The sequence below is a fragment of the Papaver somniferum genome, unplaced genomic scaffold, assembly GCF_003573695.1.
Source record: "Papaver somniferum cultivar HN1 unplaced genomic scaffold, ASM357369v1 unplaced-scaffold_137, whole genome shotgun sequence".
Classification (NCBI taxonomy): Eukaryota; Viridiplantae; Streptophyta; class Magnoliopsida; order Ranunculales; family Papaveraceae; genus Papaver; species Papaver somniferum.
In genome coordinates, this window is record NW_020622934.1 from 21778855 (window position 1) to 21802316 (window position 23462).

General features: G+C 33.7%; 2 protein-coding genes across 2 annotated transcripts; both read left to right on the forward strand.

Annotated features, from left to right (window-relative positions):
- The first annotated feature begins 614 nt into the window (after positions 1–614).
- Positions 615–3287, forward strand: LOC113334686 (PLASMODESMATA CALLOSE-BINDING PROTEIN 5-like). Its single transcript, XM_026580882.1, has 3 exons — positions 615–791; positions 2454–2592; positions 3250–3287. Exons 1-3 carry the CDS (start codon positions 615–617, stop codon positions 3285–3287), a joined length of 354 nt encoding a protein of 117 aa, XP_026436667.1.
- Positions 3288–17886: 14599 nt separating this feature from the next.
- Positions 17887–20694, forward strand: LOC113334687 (PLASMODESMATA CALLOSE-BINDING PROTEIN 3-like). The gene is made up of 3 exons (XM_026580883.1): positions 17887–18010; positions 19706–19947; positions 20602–20694. Exons 1-3 carry the CDS (start codon positions 17887–17889, stop codon positions 20692–20694), a joined length of 459 nt encoding a protein of 152 aa, XP_026436668.1.
- Positions 20695–23462: the final 2768 nt, after the last annotated feature.

A 23462-nucleotide genomic window follows, 5' to 3' on the forward strand; every position in this document is an offset into this window, starting at 1 on the left:
TCTGACAAGCAGTGATGTTGGATTTTTCTTGACTCTTCTTTGGACGTTGCTTGGGTGGTTGTGAAGAATTGAATAAATCAAGCAGTTTAGATATCATGGAGATACAACCTGCTGGTTCTCTCTATGTCGATAATGCATGAATGAGAGAAGCAATCTGAAGCCGTTTGCGAGTACCAGATCATTCTTCCAAGGTACATTTGGGAATATATAAAGATCGAGAAAATGCAGCCTGCAAGGGGGGAGGTATACTCGCAATAATAGTGATATGACTTTGAAAATCCTTGTCTAGCAACTGTAAAGAGAGGATGTGGGTGCATCAGAATCAATACAGGATTCAGGAGCAATGATATCAACATTGCTTGAGGTAGTCAAGGATGCACTAGAGCTGCAAACACCATGAATTAGAAATTCCAAGCCACTGTCGTTGTAAGGCCATGCAATAATGTCACCCACAGGCATCCTGCATTTACATGGTCTTCTCCATGCATGCATATGAATACGTTCAAAGCACAACCACATCTGCATATGTCTGAAAACACCCTATCAGTCCCTGAAAATATCCAAGTTGCTGCTAATTATATACCTACAAGAGTTTTTCCCACCTCTGTACGAAAATGCCGATCATGCAAGTGTTTCTGGAAAGAATAAGTGCTCAAGCCTCTACCTCCAACTCCATTACGACACCCATCAAAATTCCTGAATGGGCACTGGATCGTAACACAAAAGACTTCTGTGAAGGTTATGAGTCTGAAGAAGAAGGAGGGGATCGATCCTGGGATGAACTAAGACTCGTGATATTCACTTGTGAACCATAAATAAGAGAACCCCAAAGTAGAAAAACCATATATATAAGAAAAAAAAGGAAACCTAATGAAGAAAAGGGTAACACAATGAAGTAGAAAGCAAGGGAAAACTAAAAGGAATGTGAAAATATAAATTCAATTTAGAACTTACTACTAGAAATCTTATATTTTGGGCTAGATATCTTAATGATGGATTTATGAAAGAGAAGGGATCAAACCTGGATTTCTCAGATATTTTCACAAAAAGATATGGATATATCTTGTTTTATTCTCTGCCTGTCCATCATTATTTTTACAGTAATATTTTTTACTGGATGGTTTAACTGAACAGAAATAGGGTTTCTAGGATATTTCCACAAAATGATATAGATCTATCTTGTTTTATTCTCTACGTGTCCATCATTATTTTTACGAGAACATTTTTTACGGGATGGTTTATCTGGCTGCAAAACATTAAGAATTCATGCAAGGTTTCAAATTCTTACCAGTTACCAGATAATATTCGAATGACCTGTTTAGTATTGGGTTTAAATTTGAGGGGACTGAAGAGTCAAGACGGCTCCTGCTGGAACAAGTTGCACTCTTGATTTTTGATATTTAGCTAGACACCATTAAAAAATAAATGATTTGTTGGCCTCATATATGAAATATGGAGTTCTAAAATCAAACTTTGTTATTTTAGTTTTTGATGAAACCCAAATTGATCGGCTAACATTTCAAAAAAATAAATTACAAGAGCTCTTTTAAAGCAAATTAAAAATCTTAGAATCAAATCCCCTTGTTTTTCTTCTTAAAATCTACAGACTATAAACTCAAAGTTGATCATAAAACCTTGACTTTGTTTTTATTAAAGAAATAGAGAAAAATGTTGGATTTTGAGTGCGAGAAAGTCAGATTATGTTTTTAAAACCTCGTATAATTCTATGCAAAAATATATTTTATATTCTTAAATTAAATACGTGAATCACAAATTTTTAATATACAACTCTCATATACTTATGTGCAATATATATTTCATATTTATTGATGCATGTTCGCGTTACTGGATATAGATGACTATACGATCGTACACCATCTATTGATTCTCTGTAATCTCTTTCTCATCTGAATCAGATAATCCCATAAAATTTGCAGCATATCCGAAGCCAATATATACTTGTTTATTGAGGTCTATAAAAAGGTGGTATAAGATCATGCACATTAAATTCATCTTTTCTGGTTTATCATATTTTGTGGTGCTGAAGAGACTGAATATTTATAGATAAACACTAGCTTCTGCAAGTAACTGAGGAGGATGAAGATGTCACCCATTTTTGCGTTAGCAATTTTATTATCTACTCTCCTTGTTGTGGTAATCTCAAAAAATACAGGAAACATGATCAATAACCATGTGTTTTTTTCTCTTAATGCTTCATGTTTTTAATTAGACCAGTAAGTGCATAATTCTCTATGCAAGTCCCTTATAAATGAAGAAACTAATCAAAGTCATCTTTATATTCTATGTTTTGGGTTTTTCTTGATAACAACTAAGGCATATGAGGAATTAGAACATGTATAGTGTATTGCTAATCTTGCAGCCTATAAGAATAAATTGTAGATGCACTAAACTGGGTGTGCGGGCAAACGGATGATATTTGTCTTGATATACAGGAAGACAATCCTTACTATCTCCCAAACACATTGAAGGACCATGCTTCATATGCTTTTAACAATTATTATCAAAAGTTCAAGTTTCATGGTGCCTCTTGCAATTTCGGTGGTGCTGCCGTAATTACTAAAATTGACCCAAGTAAGATTTTTAATTTCTTTCCGAAAATTTCTTCACTACAATTTTTTTTGGTAAGTACGATTGTTTACAAGAGCATCGATCTGGGTTCGGAAGCACTAAAGTGCTCATCCAAACGGCAACATCCAAACGGCAACAACTGTGAATGTGGACTAGTATTATTTTTTCTTCAAGCATGACTAACAATAGATGTCGCTATGCCATTGATAAATTAAGAATTAAGAGACTTAAACAAAGAAATTCACATATGTATAACGTTCTTATTTGGCGGACTTTTGATTAATTTGTATGCGAAGAGACCATAAGGATGAAGTTAGCACGCACAGTCGTTCAACGAGTCAAAGCTCAACACAAAAAAAAAAAAAAAGCAAGTGCATTTGCTTAGAAATGTGGGAAATATTTAGAACTTGAATAACCCATATCTTAAAGTTTGGTTTTAGTAGTGAAACCTTCCACATCGATGAAACACAAGAAAATAAAGATTGCTAATATGGGTATCAGTTTTCATGGAGGTATACCAAAATCTATATAAGACAAACATCAATTACGTATATTTAAGTACATCCCATACAAAATGATATAAAATGTATTTTATTTGTTACATGGTTAAAGTTATGATAGTGTTAACCGCTTTGTTTTTGTCTTAATTTTGGATTGCAGGTTATGGTAAATGCAAGTATGAGTTTGCAATGGCCTAATTTGGATGCTAAAGACCCGATTATCGTAAATCACCTCAAGAGGGATTTGTTTTGATGGAAAGTATACAACGATCAAGACACCATGGTCTTCAAAATTTAGTTAAATTCCTTCCTTTAGTGCTTGAAATCCAGTTTCAGTCATTTTAGAAAAGTTTCATTTTGTTAATTATAACTTTCACGTGAAGAATCTGTTTGGGTACTCGTTTGTGGCAACGACGTTTATTTTGAATGTACTTTCAGTATTATGCATAATCTCAAATTTATTAAAAATAATGAATATCGGTTTTAAACTGGTTTGAATTTTTTTCATCCTTTATTGTCTGAGTTCTGGTTATTATTTATAGTTGCTAAATTTCTAGATAATTATCATATGCTCATAATCGTTTTTTTAGGAATAATTCGAAATCTGAACAATCTATCTATTTTCTTCAATATTTGATTATATCCACCTGCAGTATAGATACTTTACTAGTGTGAAGTGACATAGGATACTCTCTTCAATCTTTTTTTTTTTAAATTATCTACATTATCCATGATGACCTGTATATTCCAGTTAATCAAATAATTGTATGTTATTTTTAAACTAGGATATGACCCGTGCCGTAACGGCACGGGGCTATGAGTTTTTTTTGTGTTTGTTAGATATTTTTTTATTGTGAGACTACCAAGAGCTAAGCGTTGGAACCCTGGGGGAACCGTAATCTTTCTCAAAATGAATTCAAAGCTTTGATCAATACTATTAAGCCAGTTCCGCGTTGCTTGTTTTGAGGCTTCTTAAATTTCAGTATTAGCAAGATGGTTGACTATGTATAAAGAATTTAAGATTATCTTTTAAGAGAATACCTATTTTTAGATGTCAACTGCATATAACCATTATTTGACCATGAAGAATTTAAGATAAAAAAAATACTCACTTTGTAAACCATCAAAAGGTTATAAATATGAAGAAATGTAATTTCAAGTTTCACATGATACAAAAAATTTGAAGAATAACATACACACATAATCAAGAAACTTTAATCCATTTGATACGAACATGTACACGACTTTAATCCAACAAAGAGTATGAACTCTCTAACAACAGTAGCAATACAATTAAAAAATGTTATTTACGGACCCAAGTTAAGTGCATAAAAATGGAATCATCATTTTCTTCGACATTTATTTTTCACTCCATGTAAATCCTATGATTTTGGCCCGAAGAAGTCAACGTCTAATTGGAAAACTTCTTGTCCATAGAAAAATAAAAAATTTAGTGTAAAAAATAGAAATTAAATGGTATAGTGTTAAAAAGAACCTAACATAAGAATAAAAATGAATAGATAGCAATCATATCTGATCAGTATCTTTTGACTGCAAAGGGAAAAAAATCGAGATAACAAAATACAATAATTATGAAAAGTAACAAAGAGAAATTAAACTGCATAAATGACACACATATTAGGCGCGAGGCACCCTTAATCCGTTGGTGTTAAACAAAAAATTGAAGAGAAAATCTAACAAAATTATCTCAATCAAGCAAAACAATAGAGAATCATACCTTGAGAATAGAGTTGTGCAAAGGATGAAATGCTAACAAAAATTAATAAAAATTGAAAATAAAAGCTAACAAAAATTATTTAGAGAAATTAAACTGCATAAGTGACACAAATATTAGGCGCGGGGCACCATGAATCTATTGAATGTTAAACAAAAAAATAAAGAGAAAATCTAACAAAAATTATCTCAATCAAGCAAAATAACAGAGAATCATACCTTGCAAATAGAGTTGTGCAAATGATGAAAAGCTAACAAAAATTAACAAATATTCAAGAGAAAAGCTAACAAAAATTATCTCAGTCAACCAAAACAAAATAGAGTCATACCTTGAGAATAGAGTTGTGCAAAGGATGAATAGATTTGTTAATTTAGAATAAAAGAAACGGTTCGATATTAAATGGGAGGAATAACTCCCAAATAAATGATATTAAAAATCTAAATTCATTGTCTTAAGTAAAATTAATATGTGAATTAATCTGGAACCTTCTTTATACGCCTAAAATGTGGATTGAAAATCTTAAATATTTAGCTCAATCTGGACCATTCTTTATATTCCAGAAATGTAATTAAATAACTTAAATATGTATCTCAATCTGGGCCATCTTTTATGTGTCTAAACTATATATCTTCGTCCATAAGGGAAAGTACCATTGTCCCTTATAATATAGATAAAATTCTTTCATGACAAGGATTTGAATAATGTTAGTTTCTTATTTATTAAACTTTTAATTTTACTCTAAATTCATACTGTTTAGGGATATCAAATATGTAAGTTCCCATGTGTTCAAAAAACGGAAGAAAAAAATGAAGAATGTGAAATCTTTAATAACAATCATGAATACGATTCATTTACTGTTAGAGCACCGTTTATGATATTAATTTATTTCTTTATATCTTAATGTTTTTCTCAAATTTTAATCTCTTTTCAAGATGTAATTCTTCATAATGATAAAAAATTTGTTATTTTGCACCTAATTTACGTGTTTAAACAGTTACGGGTAGTATCAACGTGGGGCATATTATCAGTCTCATTCAGATGTGGTGTTATGAGTCACATATTCCTTTTCTTTATCTTCACAACCAGATTTATTTAATAGTACTGAGGAGGACTTGTCGGAGATTGAGAATATCAATCTTAGAATCCAAACTGTTTTGGACAAGAATATGAGTCACATCTTCATTTTCTTTATCTTCACAACCAGATTTCTTTAAGGAGTCAAGATCAATAGTTCCATTAGAATCCATTGTACTCAGTGCTTTTAGAAGATTATCTTGATATCTGGTTTGAGAATACATCCTTCAGTATAAGTTCTAAAATGTTTTGAGTACATATAATCGAAATATCTTTAACACGTACCAAACGTAGGTGTCAGCCTTAAATAATTAATTCTGACAAGATTTGAAAGGATTTTCGCATCTTATGTGTTACTGAATCACAACTTCCTTCGAAAACAAATTATCCTCTAGATCAATATCAAGATATACTTAATACAATCATATTTATCCCCTTTTACACAAGTCGTTGTAAGACAACCTTTCTATATATAATGATTATTATAATATCTTTAGGGTAGGTTGTGTATTCTCTCTATGTTGAATAAGAGATATTAGTAGGATACTCGATGCCCAGGTACTTATGCTTCCTTACCTCAAAAGATCGGACAATGTAAGTATGCACTTTCTAACACATTTAAGTGTTAGGGTGAGAAGAGCCTTCCTCACCAAATTCCCTTCGAGAGGTAATCTTCTCCTTAGGATCATAATCATGTTCTCTTGAGTGAATTTCATATTCAACCCATTTATCAGGAATATTGCATGATGTTATATCCTTGATAATATCTTGCACCCAAGATGGTAAGTTCTTTGAATTCGAACCCGTGTGATCATGATCTGCCATTAGACAAATGGCCGATGTCTTTTGTTCAAAACATTCTATATGTCCTCTTAAGGTATTCATTCCTTGTTGGAAATGTTTTTCTAAACACTTGTCTAGATACACCTTCCGACATGTCTCTGTAATAAGTTCTTCAATAAGGACCTTATTCCTTATTTGTGAATGCTCCAGCGATTGAGTAAGGATTTCACACTCCTTAGTCTGTTGATGAACTTCATTGCACAAAGCCAATATTCACTCCAAATAATCTGCCAGATTATTTTGAAAACAGAGTGTTTCTCGCTTTCCTTCACAGATTCTTACATTTAATTGAACAATAACTTCTAAGACATCATCCAGGCTCTCAATGGTTTTTCCCTTTTCTGAATAGTTTTCAACATGTTTGAAAGGTCTTTCTAACATTTTGCGAAATTCAGAACTTGGATAGGCAAGTGAATCTAATCTCTTTTCGCATTTTGAAAAAGATGACTTTTCACTTGAGATTGGTGTCGGATCCAAAATATGTTTCTTGAGTTTCGGATTCATTCTTTTCTAATCAGGAACCTGAATCTCAATCAAGTTATCAGTCATGGACTTTTTCCTTGATTTACAAAAAGACTTACGAGACAAATTTGACCTTCTCTTAGATTTTATTCTCATTATCTTGACATACGTTAACTGAGTTCTTCATAAGTTTAGCTTTTCTTTTCTTATTTTGACTCATATCTTATAGGTTGGATAGCACCAAACACAGATTGTTAGATCTTTTCGTGTTTGCCAGCTCTGATACCAATTGAAAAGACGAGGGTACCCAAATATACCTAAATCTAAAACTTTTCCACCTATAAGTCCTTTCTCCGAAAGTGATTGTCTATGGACATAGTCGAGACAATACAACTAATCGGTTCACACTTCGTGTGATCGTCTATGGATACGAAATCGAGAAAATACGACTACAACATAACTTGTGTGATTGACTATGGATACAAGATCAAGAAAATACAACAACGAAGTATGTTTACTTGATAATAGGTTCGGACTTAACCAAACACAATAGGATTGCTATCAAGTAAAAAGGAATTAACGCTTGTGTATTTTACTTCTAATTATAATAAAAACAATTATAATTGCGTAAATAGAAATGTAAAAGACACAACAAGATTTTGTTAACGAGGAAACCGCAAATGCAGAAAAACCCCGAGACTTTGTCTGTAATTGAATACTCTCGGGATTAAGCCGCTATACGAAATCTAAACCAACTTCGTATAGTTAAGACCAAGAAACTAATCCTATAGTTAACCTAGTTCCGTCTGTATCCCTGCGTCTCCAACTTGTAATAAGTCACGCACTTGGAACAATTCCTTTGGTTCGTATTCCAAACAGTAAACGAACAACAAATCTGTTCGGTAAAAACTTTTTTCAAACAACGTGATATGATTTTGACAAAAGGCTCTTCCGTTTATCCCAATAAACTCCTTTGTCAGGTTCTTTGATCAATATCTTATACAATTACCAAAGTAATTGTTTAGACTATGCAATCAATACTTCGAATCACAAAGAAACGTATTGATGCTGATCTCATCAACTAATCAATCAATATTATCACAAAGATAAACCGATTATAGTTGGATCCCTAGCCGATCAAATTTTGTGCACACCAAAGATTATGAACCCAAATCAGAAATCTTCTTCGTATTTAAATCTTCTTAAATCTTCAATAAACACCTGCACACAACCAACTTGAATATCTTGTGATCAATCACACACAGAACTGAGTCTGTCAACAATGGATTATCACAAGACGTCTTTAGATCTACAAACAGTCTTAAGATCCTCGTCGAAACTTTAATCTAGTTTGAGTGAATCTTATATCAGAAGAGAAGATTCTCAAGCATAAACAAACTAGGTGCAATCAAAGTTCAACAACCGTTAGTCAATCAAATCAATCGAAAACTAATAATAAACTGCAATTATCTAGTTTCCCACCAACGGTACTCGTAGATCTTCCCAATTTCAAAGAAGTCTTTAAAACGAGCGGTCGTAAGAGATTTCGCCTAATTAGGTTACTTTCCTCCCCGAATAGACGACCCCACCAGTAACAACACAACAAGGCAGTTTTGCTGGCTCTGAGGATTAGTTTGCTCGAAATGCAAACTTCAATATTTTTAGACCAAGGAAGTTTGGACACCAAGGAATTTCCAAAACGGAAAATATTCCCAAGATATCCAATATATTTCCAAATTCGGTTTCCATAATTCCTGGAAATGCTTTGTCTAAATATTCACCGAAATCTCAGTAGAAAATCTCAAATTAGTAAATGCACATTACCGATTTTTATTTTCTAAGGATATGCATTTTAATAGCTGGAAATTAAAAACATATATAACTAAAAACCTTAATTAAAAGATTCTCAATTTATTTCGATCCGGGATTCTCCTTTAGCTATTAAGGAATATCTATGAACCATAAAAGATAAGAGTTACTGCACATGTTCAAAGTATGTCAACATCTTTACTTTGTAAATCCTTTTCATATTTAAAATCTTGGAACCGATCTGCCACACTTCCAAACAAGTTTAGAATTAGTTCATCTGACTTCCAAGAACTATGTGATTGATTATCCTATCAAATCACCATTAATGGGTTTCACGGTTCTACCAAAACAAGTTTCGGTTCTACCTCCATGTAGGTACTAGGATAAGTCACACTAGGTTTCCAAAATTTGGTTGACTAGGTACTGGGATCGGTTACCACATATTTATGGTATATAACTTGTATTCGGTTGCACAAGTCATAGGACCGATAACTAAAACTTGTTGTACCTATTACAAGGATCGATTCCCCATGCTTGTGATCGGTTGCACCTCTTACTAGGATATGTTTCCCAATGTCTAGAGTTGGTCATACCAATTGCAACATATCGATCATACCATCTCAGGTGATTACTTAAGGTCGGTTTCACTAATAAAAGTCATACCAATACAAAAGTCAGGCCTTGTGAATTGTTTTACCAAGATACATAAACAAGTTATGAATGGTTATATTAAACACACATATTGGTAATCCAAAGATTTGCAATGAATAAAAAATACCAATAAACCTAGTGATTTCCCTTTCCATTCATAAAACAAGTTTACGAATTGTACTTCCTGCATAATTGCGAAGAAGAAGTTCGCACTGAGGGTCTTTTAACTTCCTGGCAGAAAGCATCAACTGAATTGCTTTTTGAACCCTAGATCTGCATAACCATGTCGCTGCAAAACTTAGATCCAAAACATGAGTTTTGAGTTTCGGATTCATTCTTTTCTGATCAGGAACCTGAATCTTAATCAAGTTATCAGTCATGGACTTTTTCCTTGATTTACAAAAAGACTTACGAGACCAATTTGACCTTCTCTTAGATTTTATTCTCATTATCTTGACATACGTTAACTGAGTTCTTCATAAGTTTAGCTTTTCTTTTCTTATTTTGACTCATATCTTATACGTTGGATAGAACCAAACACAGATTGTTAGATCTTTTCGTGTTTGCCTGCTCTGATACCAATTGGAAAGACGAGGGTACCCAAATATACCTAAATCTAAAACTTTTCCACCTATAAGTCCTTTCTCCGAAAGTGATTGTCTATGGACAGAGTCGAGACAATACAACTAATCGGTTCACACTTCGTGTGATTGTCTATGGATACGAAATCGAGACAATACGACGACAAGATAACTTGTGTGATTGACTATGGATACAAGATCAATAAAATACAACAACGAAGTATGTTTACTTGATAATAGGTTCGGACTTAACCAAACACAATAGGATTGCTATCGAGTAAAAAGGAATTAACGCTTGTGTATTTTACTTCTAATTATAATAAAAACAATTATAATTGTGTAAATAGAAAAGTAAAAGACACAACAAGATTTTGTTAACGAGGAAACCGCAAATGCAGAAAAATCCCGAGACTTTTTCTATAATTGAATAATGTCGGGATTAAGCCGCTATACAAAATCTAAACCAACTTCGTATAGTTAAAACCAAGCAACTAAACATATAGTTCACCTAGTTCCGTTTGTATCCCTGCGTCTCCAACTTGTAATAAGTGACGCACTTGGAACAATTCCTTTGGTTCGTATTCCAAACAGTAAAGGAACAACAAATCTGTTCGGTAACAACTTTTTTCAAACAACGTGATATGAGTTTGACAAAAGGCTCTTCCGTTTATCCCAATAAACTCCTTTGTCAGGTTCTTCGATCAATATCTTATTCAATTACCAAAGTAATTGTTTAGACTATGCAATCAATACTTCGAATCACAAAGAAACGTATTGATGCCGATCTCATCAACTAATCAATCAAGATTATCACAAAGATAAATCGATTATAGTTGGATCCCTAGCCGATCAAATTTTGTGCACACCAAAGATTATGAACCCAAATCAGAAATCTTCTTCGTATTTAAATCTTCTTAAATCTTCAATAAACACCTACACACAACCAACTTGAATATCTTGTGATCAATCACACACAGAACTGAGTCTGTTAACAATGGATTATCACAAGACGTCTTTAGATCTACAAACAGTCTTAAGATCCTCGTCGAAACTTTAATCTAGTTTGAGTGAATCTTATATCAGAAGAGAAGATTCTCAAGCATAAACAAACTATGTGCAATCAAAGTTCTACAACCGTTAGTCAATCAAATCAATTGAAAACTAATAATAAACTGCAATTATCTAGTTTCCCACCAACGGTACTCGTAGATCTTCCCAATTTCAAAGAAGTCTTTAAAACGAGCCGTCGTAAGAGATTTCTCCTAATTAGGTTACTTTCCTCCCCGAATAGACGACCACACCAGTAACAACACAACAAGGCAGTTTTGCTGGCTCTGAGGATTAGTTTGCTCGAAATGCAAACTTCAATATTTTTAGACCAAGGAAGTTTGGACACCAAGGAATTTCCAAAACGGAAAATATTCCCTAGATATCCAATATATTTCCAAATTCGGTTTCCATAATTCCTGGAAATGCTTTGTCTAAATATTCACCGAAATCTCAGTAGAAAATCTCAAATTAGTAAATGCACATTACCGATTTTTATTTTCTAAGGATATGCATTTTAATAGCTGGAAATTAAAAACATATATAACTAAAAACCTTAATTAAAAGATTCTCAATTTATTTCGATCCGGGATTCTCCTTTAGCTATTAAGGAATATCTTTGAACCATAAAAGATAAGAGTTCTTGCACATGTTCAAAGTATGTCAACATCTTTACTTTGTAAATCCTTTTCATATTTAAAATCTTCGAACCGATCTGCCACACTTCCAAACAAGTTTAGAATTAGTTCATCTGACTTCCAAGAACTATGTGATTGATTATCCTATCAAATCACCATTAATGGCTTTCACGATTCTACCAAAACAAGTTTCGGTTCTACCTCCATGTAGGTACTAGGATCAGTCACACTAGGTTTCCAAAATTTGGTTGAATAGGTACTGGGATCGGTTACCACATATTTATGGTATATAACTTGTATTCGGTTCCACAAGTCATAGGACCGATAACTAAAACTTGTTGTACCTCTTACAAGGATCGATTCCCCATGCTTGTGATCGGTTGCACCTCTTACTAGGATATGTTTCCCAATGTCTAGAGTTGGTCATACCAATTGCAACATATCGATCATACCATCTAAGGTGATTAGTTAAGGTCGGTTTCACTAATAAAAGTCATACCAATACAAAAGTCAGGCCTTGTGAATTATTTTACCAAGATACATAAACAAGTTATGAATGGTTATATTAAACACACATATTGGTAATCCAAAGATTTGCAATGAATAAAAAATACCAATAAACCTAGTGATTTCCCTTTCCATTCATAAAACAAGTTTACGAATTGTACTTCCTGCATAATTGCGAAGAAGAAGTTCGCACTGAGGGTCTTTTAACTTCCTGGCAGAAAGCATCAACTGAATTGCTTTTTGAACCCTAGCTATGCATAACCATGTCGCTGCAAAACTTAGATCCAAAACATGAGTTTTGAGTTTCGGATTCATTCTTTTCTGATCAGGAACCTGAATCTTAATCAATTTATCAGTCATGGACTTTTTCCTTGATTTACAAAAAGACTTACGAGACCAATTTGACCTTCTCTTAGATTTTATTCTCATTATCTTGACATACGTTAACTGAGTTCCTCATAAGTTTAGCTTTTCTTTTCTTATTTTGACTCATATCTTATACGTTGGATAGCACCAAACCCAGATTGTTAGATCTTTCGTGTTTGTCAGCTCTGATACCAATTGAAAAGACGAGGGTACCCAAATATACCTAAATCTAAAACTTTTCCACCTATAAGTCCTTTCTCCGAAAGTGATTGTCTATGGACAGAGTCGAGACAATACAATTAATCGGTTCACACTTCGTGTGATCGTCTATGGATACGAAATCGAGACAATACGATGACAAGATAACTTGTGTGATTGACTATGGATACAAGATCAAGACAATACAACAACGAAGTATGTTTACTTGATAATAGGTTCGGACTTAACCAAACACAATAGGATTGCTATCAAGTAAAAAGGAATTAACGCTTGTGTATTTTACTTCTAATTATAATAAAAACAATTATAATTGTGTAAATAGAAAAGTAAAAGACACAACAAGATTTTGTTAACGAGGAAACCGCAAATGCAGAAAAACCCCGAGACTTTTTCTATAATTGAATACTGTCGGGATTAAGCCGCTATACAAAATCTAAACCAACTTCGTATAGTTAAGACCAAGCAACTAAACCTATAGTTCACCTAGTTCCGTTTGTATCCCTGCGCCTCCAACTTGTAATAAGTGACGCACTTGGAACAATTCCTTTGGTTCATATTCCAAACAGTAAAGGAACAACAAATCTGTTCGGTAACAACTTTTTTCAAACAACGTGATATGAGTTTGACAAAAGGCTCTTTCGTTTATCCCAATAAACTCCTTTGTCAGGTTCTTCGATCAATATCTTATACAATTACCAAAGTAATTTTTTAGACTATGTAATCAATACTTCGAATCACAAAGAAACCTATTGATGCCGATCTCATCAACTAATCAATCAAGATTATCACAAAGATAAATCCATTATAGTTGGATTCCTAGACGATCAAATTTTGTGCATACCAAAGATTATGAACCCAAATCAGAAATCTTCTTCGTATTTAAATATTCTTAAATCTTCAATAAACACCTACACACAACCAACTTGAATATCTTGTGATCAATCACACACAGAACTGAGTCTGTTAACAATGGATTATCACAAGACGTCTTTAGATCTACAAACAGTCTTAAGATCCCCGTCGAAACTTTGATCTAGTTTGAGTGAATCTTATATCAGAAGAGAAGATTCTCAAGCATAAACAATCTAGGTGCAATCAAAGTTCAACAACCCTTAGTCAATCAAATCAATCGAAAACTAATAATAAACTGCGGTTATCTAGTTTCCCACCAACGGTACTCGTAGATCTTCCCAATTTCAAAGAAGTCTTTAAAACGAGCGGTTAGGGCTGCACAAGACCCGCCCACGATACCCAAACCCACCCGTACCCGCTAAATCCGTGGGTTTTTAATCCATACCCGCCCGTTGTGGGTGCGGGGTTGGTTATGAAAAAGAAAAACCCGCTGTCTGTGGGTGCGAGGTTGGTTTAAGCTAATACCCGCCCATACCCGCCCAAAAAACCCGCAGATTATATACCATTAGATAAAACTAATCCTAGTCGTCCATTATGAAACCCTAATACTAGTAGATAGGATAACTGATAACCCTCATTCACTTTCTACACTCTTCTCTCTGTTCGGCCTCTCCTCTTCTTCCTCCTCAGTTCTTCTTCTTCACCTACGAACGACAATTACCAGAAATCTTCACCAGAAATCGACAACAACAACTTCGAATCTTCACCAGAAATCGACAACAATCGAAAAATCAACAGATTCAACACTTAATCTTCATCTGTGAACTTCCTAGATATGAATATTTTGGGGGTTTTGGTTTTTTTTTCTCACTTAATCAAGGAGAATAGAAGTTACTCTAAATACTTGAATATAAAGCGGGTTTAAACCCGTTTAAACCCATACCCGCCCAACCCGTAGCGGGCGGGTAACAAAACCCGCCCGCTGTTTGTGGGTGCGGGGTTGGTTATGAAAAAAAAAAACCGCAGTCTGTGGGTGCGAGGTTGGTTTTAGCTTATACCCGCCCATACCCGCCCATGTGCAGCCCTGCGAGCGGTCGTAAGAGATTTCGCCTAATTTGGTTACTTTCCTCCCCGAATAGACGACCCCGCCAGTAACAACACAACAAGGCAGTTTTGCTGGCTCTGAGGATTAGTTTGCTCGAAATGCAAACTTCAATATTTTTAGACCAAGGAAGTTTGGACACCAAGGAATTTCCAAAACCGAAAATATTCCCAAGATATCCAATATAAATCCAAATTCGGTTTCCATAATTCCTGGAAATGCTTTGTCTAAATACTGACCGAAATCTCAGTAGAAAATCTCAAATTAGTAAATGCACATTACCAATTTTTATTTTCTAAGGATATGCATTTTAATAGCTGAAAATCTCAAATTAGTAAATTCAAAGTATGTCGACATTTTTACTTTGTAAATACTTTTCATATTTAAAATCTTGGAACCGATCTTCCACACTTCCAAACAAGTTTAGAATTAGTTCATCTGACTTCCAAGAACTATGTGATTGATTATACTATCAAATCACCATTAACGGGTTTCACGGTTCTACCAAAACAAGTTTCGGTTCTACCTCCATGTGGGTACTAGGATCAGTCACACTAGGTTTCCAAAATTTGGTTGACTAGGTACTGGGATCGGTTACCACATATTTATGGTATATAACTTGTATTCAGTTGCACAAGTCATAGGACCGATAACTAAAACTTGTTGTACCTCTTACAAGGATCGATTCCCCATGCTTGTGATCGGTTGCACCTCTTACTAGGATATGTTTCCCAATGTCTAGAGTTGGTCATACCAATTGCAACATATCGATCATATCATCTCAGGTGATTACTTAAGGTCGGTTTCACTAATAAAAGTCATACCAATACAAAAGTCAGGCCTTGTGAATTGTTTTACCAAGATACATAAACAAGTTATGAATGGTTATATTAAACACACATATTGGTAATCCAAAGATTTGCAATGAATAAAAAATACCAATAAACCTAGTGATTTCCCTTTCGATTCATAAAACAAGTTTACGAATTGTACTTCCTGCATAATTGCGAAGAAGAAGTTCGCACTGAGGGTCTTTTAACTTCCTGGCAGAAAGCATCAACTGAATTGTTTTTTGAACCCTAGCTATGCATAACCATGTCACTGCAAAACTTAGATTCAAAACTAACTGCACCTCCCAATAACTTGACACCAGTCGAAGGCTTGCCAATATTGGAAGGAAGGATACCATCCAAAGAGGCACGGGGATCACCATTAGGCCATAAAATATCGGTCTTGCTAATATTGAGAAACACACCCCTATCTCTACCATCTTCTTGAATAATCTTTAGAGATTTAGATACCTCTAGGGTGTTCCCAATGATGTCTCCATCATCTAAGTACCAAGTGTGCAGGTCCAAGGTGCATTGAGAGGCAATCTTGAGCACAATGGGGTGGAGAGTTAACGCAAACAGCAACGGGCCTAGGGGTCACCCTGTTAAACCCTTGATGGAGGGAAGGACATGATGTCTTTAGTAGGTCCTTGCGGGATGAACGTAGCATAATTAAACCCACTTAGATAGAGAAGGACATTTATTCCTAACCTCCTTAACCATCACAATCTTATCAACAACATCGAACACATTAGTAAAGTCAACAAGCAACATTGACGGGTTATTATTACTACCTTGCAGTTCAAAAAGTCTGTTTACGTAGTGAAAAATTCCCCCACCGCCACCTGCCAATCCAACCCCAAATTGATAGTAAATAAGATAAGTTGTCATATCCTTGCCAACCAAGGTTGCAGCCAGTTTAGAAACATGCCTTCTCCAAATAGTACCCACAAAATCGGCCTCACTCCCCACCAGGATTAGCAAGCGAAGTCAAGGGAGCACTAGCAATAAATTCATTAAGGCTACTAGGGCATTTACAGTCCAACAAGTTGACTACACCAGCAATCGAAGACAAAAGCTCATCTGCAACAGCCGCAGCCGACCCACTCAGAGCATCGGGGAGGTGTTGAGCCCTTAATTAAGCCGTCCCTGCCACAGGATGTTCCTTTTGGGAAGCTTTTTACAGCTTTCAACACTGATTCTGCAGGGACGAAGATGGGTGTCGTGTTAACAACTTTAGGTGGGATCGGGGGTGGAGTAGCAGGTGGGTGCTTGTGTATATATAAGTTCTGAAAGAGTATCCTCAGTATCTGGTGCGATGTTGTTAGAAGGGAGTACTCTGATCGTTGTTTTATAGTGACCATAACTAAGTTTTTTTCTGACAAGCAGTGATGTTGGATTTTTCTTGACTCTTCTTTGGACGTTGCTTGGGTGGTTGTGAGGGATTGAATAAATCAAGCAGTTTAGATATCATGGAGATACAACCTGCTGGTTCTCTCTATGTCGATAATGCATGAATGAGAGAAGCAATCTTAAGCCGTTTGCGAGTACCGGATCATTCTTCCAAGGTACATTTGGGGATATACATGTTGAGAGTACATACGTGAATAAGCTATAGATGGATCAATGCAGACAAGTCCATATGATTGTGTAATACCTTATCAAGACAAGCTTTCAAAGATCGAGATAATGCAGCCTGCAAGGGGGAGGTATACTCGCAATAATAGTGATATGACTTTGAAAAACCTTGTCTAGCAACTGTAAAGAGAGGCATGTGGGTGCATCAGAATCAATACAGGATTCAGGATCAATGATATCAACATTGCTTGAGGTAGTCAAGGATGCACTGGAGCTGCAAACACCATGAATTAGAAATTCTGAACCACTGTCATTGTAAGGCCCTGCAATAATGTCACCCACAGGCATCCTGCATTTACATGGTCTTCTTCATGCATGTATATGAAGACGTTCAAAGCACAACCACATCTGCATATGCCTGAAAACACCCTATCATGCCCTGAAAATATCCAAGTTGCTACTAATTATATACCTACAAGAGTTTTTCCCACCTATGTACGACAATGCCGATCATGCAAGTGTTTCTGGAAAGAATAAGTGCTCAAGCCTCTACCTCCAACTCCATTACGACACCCATCAAAATTCCTGAATGGGCACTGGATCGTAACACAAAAGACTTCTGTGAAGGTTATGAGTCTGAAGAAGAAGGAGGGCATCGATCCTGAGATGAACTAAGACTCGTGATATTCACTTGTGAACCCTAAATAAGAGAACCCCAAAGCAGAAAAACCATATATATAAGAAGAAAAAAAAAGAAACCTAGTGAAGAAAAGGGTAACACAATGAAATAGAAAGCAAGGGAAAACTAAAAGGAAGACAACTCCCACATTTATTTGACCGTAAATAAATGGAATTTCTTTTTATTTTAGTCATATTAAAAATGTGAAAATATAAATTCAATTTAGAACTTACTACTAGAAATCTTATATTTTGGGCTAGATATCTTAATGATGGATTTATGAAAGAGAAGGGATCAAACCTGGATTTCTCAGATTTTTTCACAAAAAGATATAGATATATCTTGTTTTATTCTCTGCCTGTCCATCATTATTTTTACAGTAATATTTTTTACTAGATGGTTTAACTGGACAGAAATAGGGTTTCTCGGATATTTCCACAAAATAATATAGATCTATCTTGTTTTATTCTCCGCATGTCCATCATTATTTTTACGGGATGGTTTATCTGGATTGAAATAATTTTTTAGTGGCAAGTCAGTTTTTCTTTCATGTATTGGCTGCAAAATATTAAGAATTCATGCAAGGTTTCAAATTCTTACCAGTTACCAGATAATATTCAAAGGACCTGTTTAGTGTTGGGTTTAAATTTGAGGGGACTGAAGAGTCAAGACGGCTCCTGCTGGAACAAGTTGCACTCTTGATTTTAGATATTTAGCTAGCCACCGTTATAAAATAAATGATTTGTTGGCCTCATATATGAAATATGGAGTTCTAAAATCAAACTTTGTTATTTTAGTTTTTGATGAAACCCAAATTAATCGGCTAACATTTCAAAAAAAAAATTACAAGAGCTCTTTTAAAGCAAATTAAAAATCTTAGAATCAAATCCCCTTGTTTTTCTTCTAAAAATCTACAGACTATAAACTCAAAGTTTATCATAAAACCTTGACTTTGTTTTTATTAAAGAAATAGAGAAAAATGTCGGATTTTGTGTGCGAGAAAGTCAGATTATGTTTTTAAAACCTCGTATAATTCTATGTAAAAATATATTTTATATTCTTAAATTAAATACGTGAATCACAAGTGTTTAATATACAACTCTCATATACTTATGTGCAATATATATTTCATATTTATTGATGCATGTTCGCGTTACTGGATATAGACGACTTTACGATCGTACACCATCTATTGATTCTCTGTAATCTCTTTCTCATCTGAATCAGATAATCCCATAAAATTTGCAGGATATCCGAAGCCAATATATACTTGTTTATTGAGGTCTATAAAAAGGTGGTATAAGCTCATGCACATTAAATTCATCTTTTCTGGTTTATTTTCATATTTTGTGGTGGTGAAGAGACTGAATATTTATAGATAAACACTAGCTTCTGCAAGTAACTGAGGAGGATGAAGATGTCACCCATTTTTTTGTTAGCAGTTTTATTATCTCCTCTCCTTGTTGTGGTAATCTCACAAAATACAGGTAACATGATCAATAACCATGTTTTTTTTTCTCTTAATGCTTCATGTTTTTAATTAGACCTGTAAGTGCATAATTCTCTATGCAAGTTCCTTATAAATGAAGAAACTAATCAAAGTCATCTTTATATTCTATGTTTTGGGTTTTTCTTGATAACAGTTAAGGCAGATGAGGAATTAGAACATGTATGGTGTATTGCTAATCTTGCAGCCTCTAAAGAAAAAATTGTAGATGCACTAAACTGGGTGTGCGGGCAAAGGGATGATATTTGTCTTAATATACAAGAAGACAAGCCTTGCTATCTCCCAAACACATTGAAGGACCATGCTTCATATGCTTTTAACAATTATTATCAAAAGTTCAAGTTTCATGGTGCCTCTTACAATTTCGGTGGTGCTGCCGTAATTACCAAAATTGACCCTAGTAAGATTTTTAATTTCTTTCCGAAAAAATTTTCACTAAATTTTTTTTTGATAAGTCTGATTGTTTAAAAGAGCATCGATCTGGGTTCGGAAGCACTAAAGTGCTCATCCAAACGGCAACAACTGTGAATGTGGACTAATATTATTTTTTCTTCAAGCATAACTAACAATAGATGTCGATATGTCATTGAATTAAGAGACTTAAACAAAGAAATTCACATATGTGTAACGTTCTTATTTAGCGGACTTTTGATTAAATTTGTATGCGAAGAGACCATAAGGATGAAGTTAGCACGCACAGTCGTTCAACGAGTCAAAGCTCAACAGTAAAAAAAAAAAAAAAAGTGCATTTGCTTAGAAATGTGGGAAATATTTAGAATTTGAATAACCCATATCTTAAAGTTTGGTTTTAGTAGTGAAACCTTCCACATCGATGAAACACAAGAAAATAAAGATTGCTAATATGGGTATCAGTTTTCATGGAGGTATACCAAAATCTATATAAGACAAACATCACTTACGTATATTTAAGTACATCCCATACAAAATGATGTAAAACGTATTTTATTTGGTACATGGTTAAAGTTATGATAGTGTTAACCTCTTTGTTTTTGTCTTAATTTTGGATTGCAGGTTATGGTAAATGCAAGTATGAGTTTGCAATGTCCTAATTTGGATGCTAAAGACCCGATTATCGTAAATCACCTCAAGGGAGATTTGTTTTGATGGAAAGTATACAACGATCAAGACACCATGGTCTTCAAAATTTAGTTAAATTCCTTCCTTTAGTGCTTTGAAATCCAGTTTCAGTCATTTTAGAAAAGTTTCATTTTATTAATTACAACTTCCACGTGAAGAATCTGTTTGGGTAGTTGTTTGTGGCAACGACGTTTATTTTGAATGTACTTTCAGTATTATGCATAATCTCAAATTTATCAAAAATAATGAGTATCGGTTTTAAACTGGTTTGAGTTTTTTTCATCCTTTATTGTCTGAGTTCTGGTTATTATTTATAGTTGCTAAATGAATAGATAATTATCATATGCTCATAGTCGTTTTTTTAGGAATAATTCGAGATCTGAACAATCTATCTATTTTCTTCAATATTTTATTATATCCACCTGCAGTATAGATACTTTCCTAATGAGAAGTGACATAGGCTACTCCCTTCAATCTTTTTTTTTTTTAAAAAATTGTCAACATTATCCATGATGTCCTGTATATTTCAGCTAATCAAATAATTGTATGTTATTTTTAAACTAGGATATGACCCGAGTCGTAACGGCACGGGGCTATGAGTTTTTTAGTGTTGGTTAGATATTTTTTTATTGTGAGACTACCAAGAGCTGAGCGTTGGAACCCTGGGGAACCGTAATCTTTCTCAAACTGAATTCGAAGCTTTGATCAATATTATTAAGCCAGTTCCGCGTTGCTTGTTTTGAGGCTTCTTATATTTCAGTATTAGCAAGATGGTTGACTATGTATAAAGAATTTAAGATGATCTTTTAAGAGAATACCTATTTTTAGATGTCAAGTGCATATAACCTTTATTTGACCATGAAGAATTTAAGATAAAAAAAATACTCACTTTGTAAACCATTAAAAGGTTATAAATATGAAGAAATGTAATTTCATGTTTCACATGATACAAAAATTTGAAGAATAACATACACACATAATCAAGAAACTTTAATCCATTTGATACAAACATGTACACAACTTTAATCCAACAAAGAGTACGAACTCTCTAACAGCAGTAGCGATGCAATTAAAAAATGTTATTTACGGACCCAAGTTAAGTGCATAAAAATGGAATCATCATTTTCTTCGATATTTATTTTTCACTCCATGTAAATCCTCTGATTTTGGCCCGAAGAAGTCAACGTCTAATTGGAAAATTTCCTGTCCATAGAAAAATAAAAAATTTAGTGTAAAAAAATAGAAATTAAATGGTATAGTGTTAAAAAGAACCTAACATAAGAATAAAAATGAATAGATAGCAGTCATATCTGATCAGTATCTTTTGACTGCAAATGGAAAAAAAAAATCGAGATAACAAAATACAATAATTATGAAAAGTAACAAAGAGAAATTAAACTGCATAAATGACACACATATTAGGCGCGGGGCACCCTTAATCCATTGGTGTTATACAAAAAATTAAAGAGAAAAGATAACAAAATTATCTCAATCAAGCAAAACAATAGAGAATCATACCTTGAGAATAGAGTTGTGCAAAGGATGAAATGCTAACAAAAATCAATAAAAATTGAAAAGAAAATCTAACAAAAATTATCTAGAGAAATTAAACTGCATAAATGACACAAATATTAGGCGCGGGGCACCATGAACCTATTGATGTTAAACAAAAAAATTAAAGAGAAAAGCTAACAAAAATTATCTTAATCAAGCAAAATAACAGAGAATCGTACCTTGGAAATAGAGTTGTGCAAATGATGAAAAGCTAACAAAAAATAACAAATATTAAAGAGAAAATCTAAACAAAATTATCTCAATCAACCAAAAAGAAAAGAGAATCATACCTTGAGAATAGAGTTGTGCAAAGGATGAATAGATTTGATAATTTAGAATAAAAGAAATGGTTCGATATTAAATGGGAGGAATAACTCCCAAATAAATGATATTAAAAATCTAAATTCATTGTCTTAAGTAAAATTTATATGTGAATTAATCTGGACCCTTCTTTATACGCCTAAAATGTGGATTGAAAATCTTAAATATTTAGCTCAATCTGGACCATTCTTTATATGCCAGAAATGTAATTAAATAACTTAAATATGTATCTCAATCTGGGCCATCTTTTATGTGTCTAAACTGTAGATCTTCGTCCATAGGGAAAAGTACCATTTTCCCTTATAATATAGATAAAATTCTTTCATGACAAGGATTTGAATAATGTTAGTTTCTTATTTATTAAACTTTTAATTTCACTCTAAATTCATACTGTTTAGGGATATCAAATATGTAAGTTCCCATGTGTTCAAAAAACGGAAGAAAAAAATGAAGAATGTGAAATCTTTAATAACAATCATGAATACGCTTCATTTAATGTTAGAGCACCGTTTATGATATTAATTTATTTCTTCATATCTTAGTGTTTTTCTCAATTTTTAATCTCTTTTCACGATGTAATTCTTCATAATGATAAAAAATTTGTTATTTTGCACCTAATTTACGTGTTTAAACAGTTATGGGTAGTATCAACGTGGGGCATATTATCAGTCTCATTCAGCTGTGGTGTTATTTAAAACTTCGAAATCCAATCTTAAATTTCATATTTATCCTGGTAAATATCATTTTAATAATCTTATTACTATTTGAAAGTTTCTCCCGTCTTCATGGTTATCTGTACTAAGGATTTTGCATTCTTTTTGTAATTGATATTAGTCTAAATAAAAGTAACATCATTTCTAAGACCGCAATGAACCAAAAGATGATACATCTGTTAACTAGTCATCTACAAAGTATTTTTG